This window comes from Microcebus murinus, chromosome 16 (assembly GCF_040939455.1).
Source record: "Microcebus murinus isolate Inina chromosome 16, M.murinus_Inina_mat1.0, whole genome shotgun sequence".
NCBI classification, from domain to species: domain Eukaryota; kingdom Metazoa; phylum Chordata; class Mammalia; order Primates; family Cheirogaleidae; genus Microcebus; species Microcebus murinus.
The window spans coordinates 31,831,163-31,845,919 of NC_134119.1; the positions used below are offsets into that span (position 1 = coordinate 31,831,163).

Sequence of the window (14,757 nt, forward strand, 5' to 3'; positions counted from 1 at the left end):
TCAGGAGTTTGAAACCAGCCTGAGCAAGAGCCAGACAGAAAAAAATTAATTGGCCAACTAAAAATATATAGAAAAACTTAGCCTGGCATGGTGGAGCATGCCTGTAGTCCCAGCTACTCTGGAGGCTGAGGCAGGAGGATTGCTCGAGCCCAGGAGTTTGAGCTTGCTGTGAGCCAGGTTGACGCCACGGCACTCTAGCCCAGGCAACACAGTGAGACTGTCTCAAAAAAAAAAAAAATCCTTTATAATAAATTGGTCAACATGTTTTCCTGGTTCTGTGAACAGAATGGTTCTGTGAACCATTCTACCAAATTAATCAAACCCAAAGAAGGGATCATGGAAACCTCGATTTTTAGCCAGTTGGTGAGAAGCACACATAAAACAACCTGGGGCTTAAGACTGGCATTGGAAGTGGGGTACAGTCTCGTGGGACTAAGTCCCCAACCTGGAGGATCTGATGCTATCTCTAGGTAGAATAATGTCAGAATTGAATTGGAGGACACCCAGCCGGTATTTGCTGCAGAACTAACTGCTTGCTTTATGTGTGGGGAAAAACCACTAAGTATCTGGTGTCAGAAGCATGTTGTAAGAGTATAGTAGGAGAAACTGAGTTTGTTTTTCTACTCATACATAGTAACTTATCCTGTGACAGTTAAATAATGATGAGATCTTGAGGCTGATGTGGAGATCCATACATGACTGTGATTCCAGGGGCTGGCCAGAGCTATGCCAGAGCTATGCCATCCTAGAGCTAGGCACCTCTCCATGCAAAAAACACAAGGCCTGAGGATCATTATGGCCCTTTTTTTTTTTTTTGAGAAAGAGTCTCACTCTGTTGCCCGGGCTAGAGTGCTATGGCATTAGCCTATAGCTGGGACTATAGCCATGCGCCTCCATGCCTGGCTAATTTTTTTCTCTATATTTTTAACTGTCCAGCTAATTTCTTTCTAATTTTTTTCCTTTTAGTAGAGACAGGGCGCTCTTGCTCCGGCTGGTCTCAAACTCCTGAGCTCAAATGATCCTCCTTTCTCGGCCTCTCAGAGTGCTAGGATTATAGGCATGAGCCATCACACCCGACCAAGCACCTGTTCTTAATTGTTCCAGCTGCTCCTTAGATTCATTCTGGTGCCCTGTAAATGACACATTTAGTACCTCAAGGCTCTGGGCTCAGGTCAAGGTTCTAAAAATCTGGTGTGTGACATCTCTAAAGGGTAATACCTTTTTCCTGATTTTTTTTTTTTTTTTTTTTTTTAGACAGAGTCTCTCTCTGTCACCTGGGCTGGAGTGCTGTGGTGTCAGCCTAGCTCACAGCAACCTCAAACTCCTGGGCTCAAGCAATCCTGCTGCCTCAGCCTCCTGAGTAGCTGGGACTACAAGCATGCGCCACCATGCCCGGCTAATTTTTTCTATATATTAGTTGGCCAATTAATTTCTTTCTATTTTTAGTAAAGACAGGGTCTTGTTCTTGCTCAGGCTGGTTTCGAACACCTGACCTTGAGTGATCCACCCACCTCGGCCTCCTAGAGTGCTAGGATTATAGGCATGAGCCACCACGCCTGGCCAGCATCATGACACCTTTGCCCAGAAACACAACCTGCCAACAGCAGTCAAGTCCTGAAGTCAGTGTCTGATGTCGGTGTACCAGAATATTCCCTTGTCTTCAAGCTGGTATCCCAATGATACCTGACCATTTGTTAGCAGTCCTGCTGATATATGGTACTCATCTAGGATCCTAGCTCTTGCCTAAACTGAGCTACTCAAGTTCGGCACATTTCCTGAGAGGATGAGGTATCATATCCTCTCTTAGATCTAGGCCTTTGCATATGCTGTACCTTGCCAAGAATACTCCAGCCAACCCCTATTGCCTGGTTAATACCTCCTCATTCTTCAAGTCTCAGCTTAAATATAATTTTTTCCAGAAATCCTTTTCTGACCTGTCAAAGGAGCAAGGCATACATGGTATATAGTACCATGCAATTTTGTTATAGCATTTAACATTTAACACACTGTATTAGAGTTTCTCTTTCTTTTTACAGACAGGGTATCTCTGTGTGCCGGAGTATAGTGGTGCAAACATACTTCACTGCAGCCTCAAAATCCTGAGCTCAAGCAATTGTCTTACTTCAGCCTCCCAAGTAACTGGGACTATAGGCTAATGCACCACATCTAGCTAATTGTTTTTTTCTTTTTTTGAGACAGAGTTTCACTTTGTTGCCCAGGCTAGAGTGAGTGCCGTGGCATCAGCCTAACTCCCAGCAACCTCAAACTCCAGGGCTCAAGCAATCCTAGTGCCTCAGCCTCCTGAGTAGCTGGGACTACAGGCATGTGCCACCATGCCCAGCTAATTTTTTATATATATTTATTTTTAGTTGGCTGATTAATTTCTTTCTATTTTTAGTAGAGACGGGGTCTCGCCCTTGCTCAGGCTGGTTTTGAACTCCTGATCTTGAGCAATCCTACGCCTTGGCCTCCCAGAGTGCTAGGATTATAGGTGTGAGCCACCGCGCCTGGCCCTAGCTAATTGTTTTAGAGATGGGGTCTTGTTATGTTGCTCAGGCTGGTCTTGAACTCCTGGCCTCAAGAGATCCTTCCCCCTTAGAAGTGCTGGGATTCCAGGCATCAGCCACTGCACCCAGCTGAGTTTGTCTTTCAGTGTGGTGAATAAAGAGACTTTATCTGTCTTTTCACGATTATATCCTTAGGGCCTGGCCATGTAGTAAGTACTTAATACATATTTGATAGCTGGTTATTCATTTAATAATTACTGATTGATATCTCTCTGTATTAGGCACCATACTAGGCACCAGGGATACAGTGGTGAGCAAAACCAGACATGATCATCTGCCCTAACAGAGTATACATATTAATTACCTGTCCCACAATAGGCATAAAGTTACAGCTGTGGTGTTATGAAGGAGAAGAACCTGCTGCTATGATTCTTCATTGCAGTGACAACTAAACTAAGTAGGAAGAATGGGAAGTTAAGGAGCAGAAGTGAAGTGGCAAGAGGGACAAGCACTCCCTGTAATATCTGTGACATATGCACAGGCCTTGTGATGAGAGGAATGAGGACAGCATGTCCTAGTTGCTGAGAGAGGTGAGATGAGGTTGGAAGATGACAGGGGCCAGACCACACAGGACCTTGTGGGCTATGTTGAAGCTCTGGGACTTCAATGGTATTTCACTGAAGAGTTTTAAGCTAATGGGTAGAAGTAAAGATTGAAAGGGCCACTTGAGATAAAATTGGCAACTTTCTGTGATGAATTTGATGTGAAGGAGAGAGGTGTCAAGGAGACACCTAATGGAGAGATGGTGGTACCATTCATTGAAATGAGGAACAGTGGCAGAGGATCTCATGTTGGGGTGAAAATCACAAGTCTGATTTCAGACATGTTGAGCCTGAGGTCCCCTAAAGGATATGCATGTAGTTGTCTAAGACCTCTAGGGGTCTGTCCTTGAAACACAAATTTATGAGTCATCTGTGAAAGGCTGTAACTAAAGAAGGGGGGCATGAATGAGATCAATTAGGGGGAAAATACAAGGTGAAGAGAAAAGGTGACTCAGGATCAAAGTTTGAGGAAGGTCACCATCTAATGGCTGGGAATGGAGACTGAGAAGGAGCTCCCAGAGAAGCAGCAGAAAGCACTGAGAGTTCTCAATCACAGAAGACAAGGGAAAGAGTTAATTCAAAAAGGGGATAGCAGTCACCAGAGGAGAGAAAATTGATAGTGTAAGTTTCTTCAGAAGATCAGAGAAGATGAGATTAAAGGAACAGCTGGAGGAACTGGCCTTAGATGTAAAGAGGGACAGCTGCCCTATTGTAGCAGGAGCAAAGGAGGACACTGGTAGATTTATATCTTGGTAATGGGAAGTTGAGGTAGTTCTATTTTCTCTGTGAAGAGTTGAGGGTCTCTACTGAGAGGGAGGGGAGAACGTGAGGGTCAGAGATTTAAAAAAGAGTAGAGAATAGGAAAGAGAACTCACCACAGAAACAGAGAAAGATGGCTAGGCCATATTTAGGACCCATCTGAAATGGGTGATGGTAAATTTAAAGTAGAATCAGTCTGCCTTGATATGTTTTTTTCCAGCAGTGCTTGTTGCTCTTGCATATACACACAGAAAACATGTAGTTAAATGAAGTAACAAATAAAGGAAGGACCAAACAAGTAGCAGAAGCCAAAGACACTTGACAAATTTAAGGAACAGAAGGAAAGATGAAGGACAAAGTCCTCTGCTACGGTGATAAGGACTCTTTTCCTCTATTTGACCCACGAATAGCACCCACATCCCACTGCTAACCTTTAGTAGAGCTGGAGGCTGAAGCAGGTCGAGAAGATCGTTTACGATGTCCATTTTCCACACTTTCAGAAGCCACAGTTGGCTCTTCAGTTCGGGAGTTTCTTCGGCTTGGGGTTTTAGACTTTTCAACTACCTCTTTGGGCTCACTGCTGACAAAGGGAAGCAGAAAGTTTCCAAGGAGGTGAGGGAATCAAGTCACACAAAAAGGGGCTCTTCAGATAGTTTCATTCATAAGGTAGGAGATTAAGAACTACACAGTCATTCTGGAGAGAAAATAGTACACCCAGGGACAATGAGCACTACTACCTTCTACATTAGAATTTAAAAGTGAATCTACCTTGTTAACATTGCTTTAGTATTTTATTAAAAATAAAATACTAAAGCAAAATTATGGTGTGATTGTTGAAAAACAGGTAAAATACATAAAGAGCTTAGAACTAATGCCCTCAAACCTCCTCACTCATTTATCTATAACATTCCCCTTCAAAAATTAAAAGGTGTCTACCAGTGAGATGTTTATAAAAAAGAAAAAATTAAAAGATATTCCCTTTCAAAAATTAAAAGATTCTGGATTTTGTAATGTTTTTAGAGTCATGAAAAAGGTCTTTAATGATATAAGATGTCTGAAAATTGCTACTAACTCAAAATATTATCTAAACCTAGAAATTATTAACATATATTGGCATTTACTATGAGCCAGGTATAGTCAGAAAATGGCATATTACAAGTCATATTATAGGAATAGATTCATAATACACTGCTAGGTATATTGACTGCTCCCACCCCAACTCCCTTAATTATGCAAATATTCATGCTCTACTACTATTCAGTATTATTGAGGATACAGGAACAAAAAACATTTTCATACTCTCCTAATGGAGTATAAATTGTGTAACCCAATGATTCTCAAAAGAGGTAAATTTTGCCTCTTAGGGGACATTTAGCAACATCTGGAAACATTTTTGATTGTCATGACATGTCAGGAGGAATGTTCTATTGGCATGTTTTGGATACAGGTCAGGGATGCTGCTAAAATAAACATCCTATGATACATAAGATAGCCCCACACAACAAAGAAATTATTTGGTCCAAAATGTCAATAATGTTAAGGTTGAAAAACCCTGTTGTAATCCTCTGACTCAGGAATTCCATTTCTAGGTACCTAAGGACACAAATCTTTTGACAGAGCTCAAATTACACATAAAGATGTTAAAACAGTTATTTATACTAGTGAAAATAGAAGACCTAAGTGCCTACCAATAGATTAGTTGACTAAATCGTGGTGCATCCATATGTTGTCATTAAAAAATCATGTTGTGAAAGATTGACAAAATTATTCATAATACATTAAGTGGGGGAAAAAACTACCAACATTATGAATAGTATAATTCCATTTTCCTTATTATATTGAGTATATCTGTAACTATATATGAATAGTTATGAGATAAATACACATAAATCTCACATAATTTCTCTATCTGTATGCATATTATGTTAAGAGGACTAGAAGCAGGACACTGATGTGTGCAAGATTAAAGAAAAAAAGAGGACTAGAAGAAGATGAACTAAAATATAAACAGTGAACACTATTGAGTTGTAGGAATACTGATTTACTGGTAAGTTATTTTCTTTGTAATTCTTTGAGCTGAACTCAAGTTTTCTTTTTTTGTTTTGGAGACAGAGTCTCACTTTGTTGCCCAGGCTAGAGTGAGTGCCGTGGGGTCAGCCTAGCTCACGGCAACGTCAATCTCCTGGGCTCAAGCGATCCTACTGCCTCAGCCTCCTGAGTAGCTGGGACTACAGGCATGCGCCACCATGCTTGGCTAATTTTTTCTATATATATTTTTAGTTGGTCAATTAATTTCTTTCTATTTTTAGTAGAGACAGGGTCTCGCTCAGGCTGGTTTTGAACTCCTGACCTTGAGCAATCCACCCGCCTCGGCCTCCCAGAGTGCTAGGATTACAGGCGTGAGCCACTGCGCCCGGCCTCAAGTTTTCTTTAATAAACGTTTTACTACTTTCAAGGTTCAAAAAAATACATGTCAAAATCATTAAAAATTTTTTTAGAAAATTTAAATTTAGAAATTAGAAAATTAAATTTGCTTATAGGGCATGGAACTGAAATAAAAATAATGTGACAAAACAAAACTCATCAAATGGCTACATCTCTGAAAAGTCTTCCATGACCTCACTCCTCAAGTACAGTTGTCTCTTCTGTCTCTTGGGTTCACAGTCTATATCTGGCATTCTAGAGCACCCATTGGACTGTACGGCATGTTCTATTTTAATGTCTTATGCCTTCTACTAGATTGTGAGCTCCTTAAGGACATGACCCATGACCTGATTATCAACTATCCATACCCTTCCACTGTTCAATCCTGCCACAAGGACTCTCTGCTAGTAGCACTATGGCTGGGAACTGGGCCATAGTGTTCACTACCTCAGCTTTCTTTCTTTTCTTTTTTTTTTTTTTTTGTACATCATGGGCAATTTCCTGTTTATTGTGTTTTTTTTAATTTTAGAATATTATGGAAGTACAAACGTTTTGGTTACATAAATTGCTTTTGTGCTTTTGTAACTTTGAGTCAAAGTTATAAGTATGTCCATCACCCAGATAGTGTGCAATGTACCTGTTAGGTGTGAATTTACTCATCCTTTCCTCCCACCTACTTGATTTTTCTTTTTTTTTTGCCCTGCCCCCACCTGCTTGATTTCTGATGAAAGTTATTTCCATATGTGCACATAAGTGTTGATTGATTAGTCTACCTTAGCTTTATGTATAACAGCTGCTGCTGCCCCACACCCAACCACAAGCCAAGGCAAGTCAAGGAAAGGTGAGGCTGGAGCCAGGGTGGAATTATAAAACACAGGGATTTACACCTCCTTTTAGAGGTGGTGAGAATGGCTTTCTGGCTGGAGCCCAGAAAATGGTCAAAGATTCTGAGGAAAAAAAAGATTCCTAATGGAGGTGCCTCTTTCTTCTAGCAAAACAAAAGCTACAGCAATATTGTCCTGGTGTTTATAAAAACACTTCAATGCTGAGGCAGCTCTGGAAACAAAAAAACCACAAGGTATTTTGGGGCTGATTAGCTGATTTCTCTAGACAAATAAGTTGGTATATGCTTGAGAAATGGAAATGAATTCAAATATTAGCCCAATCCAAATAAAACCAGACTGGTAGAGCAGAATAACATAATAGGAGTAGCAATAAATTTAGAATCAGATGAACAAGAATCAAGTCTCTGTTATGCATTTATTGGCCATGATATTTAACCTCTCTGAGCTTTAGATTCTTTATCTGTAACACAGAATTTACTTTCCTAATAGATACTGTGAAAATTAACCTATTTTTAGACGGAGTCTTGCTATGTGTCCAGGCTGGAGTGCAGTGGCTATTCATAAGTGTGATCATACAGCATTATAGCCTTGAACTCCTGGGCTCAAGCAATCTTCTTGCCTCAGCCTCCCAAGTAGCTGGGACTACGGGCATGCACCAATGGGCCCAGCTCAGATACTGTGAAAAATTGAGATAATATATCTGGGGAGCTTGTAGCCTAATGCATGGTATGGAATAGCATTCAAATAAATGTTGGCTATTATTATCTCCTCACAGGATTTATATAAAGATTAAATGAGAAAAATGTTGTGAAGGTGTTTTACAAAGTAAGTTGCTATACAAATGTGAGAAATTCTTTAAAATGTTATATAGTACATTCCTATAATAAAAAGGGATGATTTGGAAAATGCTAATATTCCTTTCCATGGGGCTAAGGATGATGAAGCCACAGAAGTATTTAATTTTTTTTTTTTGAGACAGTCTTGCTTTGTTGCCCAGGCTAGAGTGAGTGCTCTGGTGTCAGCCTAGCTCACAGCAACCTCAAACTCCTGGGCTCAAGCAATCCTGCTGCCTCAGCCTCCTGAGTAGCTGGGACTACAGGCATGCACCACCATGTCCGGCTAATTTTTTCTCTATATATTAGTTGGCCAATTAATTTCTTTCTATTTTTAGTAGAGACGGGGTCTCTTGCTCAGGCTTATTTCGAACTCCTGACCTCGAGCAATCCGCCCACCTTGGCCTCCCAGAGTGCTAGGATTACAGGCGTGAGCCACCGTACCCGGCCTAGAAGTATTTAATTTTGTTAGGTTATGTAGGGCAGTACAGTATAACAGAAAAAAGTATGGCTTTCTCTCTCTTTTGTCTTGAGGATCAAAGAGCTATAGTTTAGAAGGAAGTCTTATGGACTATTACTAATGTCAATGATAACAGCTCCCATACATTGAATATTTACTGTTTCCTAATGATGCTGAGTTCTGAGCATGTTATCTCCTTCAGTTTTCAAAACAACTATAAAAGGTAGAAACTTGGCCACCAAGTTTTATTAAGAGAAATGTTACCTCTGAAGGATTAGGACTCATGACACCTCTCTATGTTAGCAATAAAAACAGAATGGTGTAAGAGTGGAGAAAAAGGACAGGACTGAGAAAGCTGATACTTTTCAAAGAGGCTTATGCTGTGTTCATGCTAAGTCTGCAGAAATGATCATCTTACCTTTGTCCAGAGACTATGGCAGCATTTGCCTCGAGTTCTACAAAAAAATACAAAGGACAGAAATGAGATGTGGAAACTGCCACAGGGAGAAGCCAGGTGTTCACAAGAATTCTGAATGCCCTATTTAGACTAACAAGTCTCTTTGCCCAGCAGGATTCTCACCGTACATGGTATGGAGACAAAGTTGGCACAGACACAACTTGGTTTGTCTTGGATATAAGACACTTACTTGGTCTATTTTTATTCTACTCCACACTGGCAAATAATCCTGTTTGGATCAATAGAACTAAATTCACACTGCCTGGTTTATATTTCACCCAGTTACAACTAGGTTAGTAAAATAAGACTCCTCTTCTCACACAGAAGAGATTGTTTTCATTCTTAAAATATCTCCACCCTCTTGGCACTTAAAAAAAAAAAAAGCAATCTTCAAATATGTCTTTATGTCTTTACTTGTCCTTAGGACAACTGAGGATGAGGGAAAAAAAACAACAAAAAACAAATATGTCTTGAACATCTATTAAGGGTACATTCTCCCACAAAGGACTTCCTGAGTTTTAAAGGGCATAATGCTTTGCTTTCAGATATTGCCTTCAGACCTCATTATACTCCTCTTTCTCAATCTTCCAGCAATGCCCAGCAAGAAAGGAAATGCTCTGTAATTTGCCTGCTAGGGTTTTGCATCAATGAGTATCCACTGGGTTTACCAGGCACTTCTTTCTCATCACCAGCAGCAAAATATCTGTTTCCTTGATTATATGCCTTTAGGTGGGTTCATCTTTTCCAAAAGCCCTTCCCTGATAAACCAGATAGCAGGGATCTCTCCTGCCTCTGGCCTTCCACAGCCCTGCACCTGTTCCCCCATTTAGGGAATTCAACATCTCATATTCAGTATTCATGTCTAACCTACTCTACTGATTACATGGTAACCATTTTTTTTTTGAGACAGAGTCTCACTCTGTTGCCCGGGCTACAGTGCCGTGGTGACAGCCTAACTCACAGCAACCTCAAATTCCTGGGCTGAAGCAATCGTACTGCCTCAGCCTCCCGAGTAGCTGGGACTACAGGCATGTGCCACCATGCCTGGCTAATTTTTTCTCTATATATTTTTAGTTGTCCAGCTAATTTCTTTGTTTTCTTTTGGTAGAGACAGGGTCTCACTCTTGCTCAGGCTGGTCTCGAACTCCTGGGCTCAAACGATCCTCCCGCCTCGGCCTCCTAGAGTGCTAGGATTACAGGTATGAGCTACCACGCCCGGCCTACTTGGTGACCTTGAATGTAATGAAGTACAGAGTGCCTGTGTCCAAATTTTGACCTCATTGCTTATTAAGTATGTGACCTTGGGAAAATTACTTGACTGTTCTGTGCTCCAGTGCCTCATCTGAAAAAATGGGAATAACCACTTTACCCACTTCGAAGTTAAGAGGATTAAATGAAATAATATATATAACATTTTTACTATAGCACCTGGCACTTAGTAATAACTCAATATTAGCTATTATTATTATTGCTATGATGATCATGTTGATGCAGCCTTCTATGTGAAGAGGCTGACTACCTTCAATGTAAGATGATGGCAGAAGGGAATCCTTGCTTCTCATTTATTGGTTAGCTCTCTGTATCTAACCCACAAAAACTGGAAATCCCTATATAAGAAATGGATACCAAATCAATGAGTCTCTGCTACCTAGCTGGCTTGGCTGAAGTATACAAATTCAGGTAGTATGTGCTTGAAAATGGCTCAAAAGAGGTGCTAACCTTGATCAGTTTGCTCTTTTGAAAAAGGACAAAATTTGATGATTTTGAGAATTTTAACACTATCACTGCTAATTCATACAAGTGGAGATCAAAGGAGTCTGATAAAGGCAATCAGTGGCTCTGGGAATCTTTGTAAGGAGATTCATTTAAGCCAAACCAAACTTTTTTTTTATTTATTTATTTATTTTATTTATTTATTTATTTTTTTTTGAGACAGAGTCTTGCTTTGTTGTCCAGGCTAGAGTGAGTGCCGTGGCGTCAGCCTAGCTCACAGCAACCTCAAACTCCTGGGCTTGAGCGATCCTTCTGCCTCAGCCTCCCGAGTAGCTGGGACTACAGGCATGCGCCACCATGCCCGGCTAATTTTTTATATATATATCAGTTGGCCAATTAATTTCTTTCTATTTATAGTAGAGACGGGGTCTCGCTCTTGCTCAGGCTGGTTTTGAACTCCTGACCTTGAGCAATCCGCCCGCCTCGGCCTCCCAAGAGCTAGGATTACAGACGTGAGCCACAGCGCCCGGCCACTTTTTTTGTTTTTTAAAGCCAGACTTTTAAAAGCAACAGTATTCTCTAGTCAATTAGTCTAAGGGGGGAAAATGATATGGTAAAGCCCATTTTCTAGAGTAAAGAGTTGGGGCAGGATATGGAATTCCTGTCTGCTTTCTAGTTGTTCCTTTTCTCATCTAACGTGAGTTTTACTATCTGACTCCTCTAATTTGTTCCATTCCAATCCTTCCCAAATGTCCAGCACGATGTCCAGTATCAAGTGGGCAGTTTGTAGCAAGGAAAGAATCTGGGTGGCTGAAATGGTTTTTGCTCGTACATTCTTTTCAGAGGCCTACTTTTATCCAGAGTGTACAGTATAAAGTCCTATCCATCATATAGGATACAGTAACCTGAGAGCAGGTTGTAAAATAATCACAAGTTATACCTTACTTTTACTGGTTTAGACTCACAAAATTAAACACAGTTGTACTATTGTTTTTTTCTTAATAATTTTGTCAAGTGTGTGAATTATACTTTCAAGAAGATTCTCACCTCCTTGTGGGAACCAGTCATACTTCTTTTTTTTGTACCCCTCAATGACCTACAGTGACAAAGAGCCAGACAAGACTAAATTGTAACAGATCTACGATATTTATCTGCCTCAGCAGTCTAATCTATGAAGGCAGAACAAGTGTTGTTACTGCCATCGATCCTCATGCATTCAGAGCTGACCCTGCAACCTATAGCAGTTATTTGTCAGATTACCAAAGACTCCTACTTCCAGAAACACCATGCCTAGTGCTATTTACAATGCTGGTCATGGAGCGAAACTTAATGCCATCCAGAGATGACTGAAATGACTCTGCCTCCCTGGAGGAATGGCTACCTCACTGTGGCAGAGGTTCTCTGAACAAGACTCCACTCCTGTCATGATAACACTATTAGTATCTTAGTGCAATAATGCTTGCCACCCCAGTAAGTCACTCTATGCCAGCTAGTCAACTGCCAACTATGGGTGCCAGGGTCATCATGGAACAGGGCAAACTCTGCAATGGAAACCCATGGCTGAGTGACAGACAGACAATGGGCACCAAGATGTCCTTTTGAGTTCTCTGGCTGACACAATACATGCATAAGAAAGAAAGCAAGCTGGTCAGGGGAAAATAACGTCAAGTAGTGCTGCACAAGCTTTGCCATTCAACCGAAGTCTGCTCTGAAGCAAATAGATAAGATAGTTCCAACCACTTCCTGGCATGAGAACATGATGTTGAGGACAGCAATAGTTCCTTCACGTGTAACCCAACCCACTCCAAGATATTTTTCCAAAGCATGTCTTACCTGGTCTGGCAACAGACCCCTGCAGTGCTGTGGCTGGAGTTTCCTTTGGGACTAAATTCTGTGAAGGGGCTAAGGCAAGAAAAAAATTACAGGCCTTTCACTTTGTTTTCCAAACAAAACAGAAAACATTAACTGAATCAAGGGCTAACCTGCTGAAACAACACATTTCTAGATGGCAGTACTTAAAGTTGGCCTTGAAATTAGAAGGATATTTTAAAACTTACTTAAAAAGTTAACTGCCATAACACTCAGTAACAAAGACTACCACTTAGGAGTATGTGTTTTTCCTTTTTGTGTATATAAAAGATTAGGGAAGGAGATGGCCACAAGAATGGTAGCACCCATATTTTTTGCTTCTTCAGGTCAGAATCTAATACTACTCTAAAAAACCCAAAAGTATATCTTAGTAGGCAACCTAAACCACTTTTAGAGGGACAATTATACTACTCACCTTAGCATTTTAAAAATCTTGTCTCACCCTCTATTTTTTATTTATTTATTTATTGAGACAGAGTCTCACTTTGTTGCCCAGGCTAGAGTGAGTGCCATAGTGTCAGCCTAGCTCACAGCAACCTCAAACTCCCAGGCTCAAGCAATCCTGCTGCCTCAGCCTCCTGAGTAGCTGGGACTACAGGCACACACTACCATGTCCGGCTAATTTTTTCTATATATATTAGTTGGCATATTCATTTCTTTCTATTTATAATAGAGACGGGGTCTCACTCTTGCTCAGGCTGGTTTCGAACTCCTGACCTCGAGAGATCCGCCCGCCTCGGCCTCCCAGAGTGCTAGGATTACAGGCGTGAGCCACTGTGCCGAGCCTGTCTCACCCTCTAAAGACTACACTCCTTGAGAGCTGAAATAATCATATAATTTTATACTTTTCTTTAAGAAATTTTTTTTAGAGACAGGGTCATGTTCTGTCACCCAGGCTAGAGAGCAGTGGCACGATCATAGCTCACTACAGCCTTGAATTCCTGGGCTCAAGCGATTCACTTCAGCCTCTGGAGTAGTTAGGACTACAAGCAGTCACTACCACACCCAGCTACTTTTTTTATTTTTTGTAGAGACGAGGTCTCACTATGTTGCCCAGGCTGGTGTTGAACTCCTGGCCTCAATGATCCCCCCTGCCTCAGCCTCACAAATTTTGTACTTTTCTACAGCAACTAGCAAAAATAATGGGCATAAAGCAATTATTCAATTCATACTTAATTAATCAATTTGATATTTATTTATCTAACAAATAGTTACAAAGACTTACTAGGGGCAAGACACTATGCCAAGTACCCTTAAAGGCCAAATTATATTCTTCTTGCACATCAGGAATTCATTCTAGTATTAAAGGTAAGATACACATATGTGATACACTGGCGTGCACGGTGATGCCACATAAAGAAGACACACAGTATAAAGTGCTACAAAAGTCCAAAGCAAGGGAGATCAACACTACATTGAGAAATCTGAAGGCACATTAAAAGGAAAAACATCAAAATTAGGCTTCAAAGGACACAGAGAATTTAGGCCCTTGAGGAATGGAATACACAACGTACTCTTGAGGAATGGAATACACAACGTACTCTAGAATAGAACTCTAGAACAGAACCTTCCTGGATGATACAGTTAAGAGTAAAGGCACAGATATGCCAGTCACTTAAAGGTACATTCTCCCATCTTGACACTGCAGTCTAAAATTCTAGATAAACTGCAACAAGTTTTACTCTTTTGTAGAAACTATGAATTTTATAGATTTCTCTTCCTGCTTAGTAAAACAGTCAATAAAGCATTTGTGTTTAGGAATTTATTTTGGATGCTTATTTCATAAAACTATACCTTCTAACTTCAGAATTTGTTTCTTACATTTTCAAGGTAAAAGCACAGAAGCCCCTTAAAAAATAATAGAAACAATCACTACAAGCAAAATGGGTGTCCTTAACTAAAATTGGGAACTTTTCCCAGCTGCTGGGTCATCTCCCAAGGCTCACATACTTCTCTAGTATATAATCCAGATAAAAATAATTTCTAATCACTTCATTTTTCTCTTGGTACCAGAAGGAAAAGTTTGCTGAAAGGAAGTAGAAATGGAAATATTTAATAGTGAACAATATATTTAATTCACACTAGGTTTCTTTTTAATTCTTAGGTCTCGCCTGCATTAACAGAACTAGAATCAGAAACACAAAACTACACGCTTTGTGAAATCTTTGTCTCCTGTAGGGGCAGCAAGGCCTTTATCCCTCTCTCCATCTCTAACACTGAGGTGAAAAGTCAGAGAGGAGAAGGGGAACTCTTCCTCTGTGTGAGGCAGCATCTTGGCCACTTGACAT

The 14,757-nt window shown here is 40.5% G+C and overlaps 1 protein-coding gene across 6 annotated transcripts in view; it reads right to left on the minus strand.

Moving 5' to 3' along the window:
• Window positions 1-14,757, minus strand: part of NCOA6 (nuclear receptor coactivator 6) — a 98,395-nt gene that overhangs the window by 7,235 nt on the left and 76,403 nt on the right. For 4 of the 6 annotated variants that reach the window (XM_076011048.1, XM_076011049.1, XM_012754652.3 and 1 more), the window contains 3 exons: window positions 12,434-12,502; window positions 8,849-8,885; window positions 4,300-4,448 (listed from right to left, as the gene is read on the minus strand). In XM_076011048.1, the coding sequence (XP_075867163.1) occupies window positions 4,300-4,448; window positions 8,849-8,885; window positions 12,434-12,502 (255 nt within the window). Of the gene's footprint in view, window positions 1-4,299; window positions 4,449-8,848; window positions 8,886-11,647; window positions 11,697-12,433; window positions 12,503-14,757 lie in introns of those variants that run through there. The other 2 variants (XR_012923738.1, XM_076011047.1) reach the window with 2 other exon arrangements.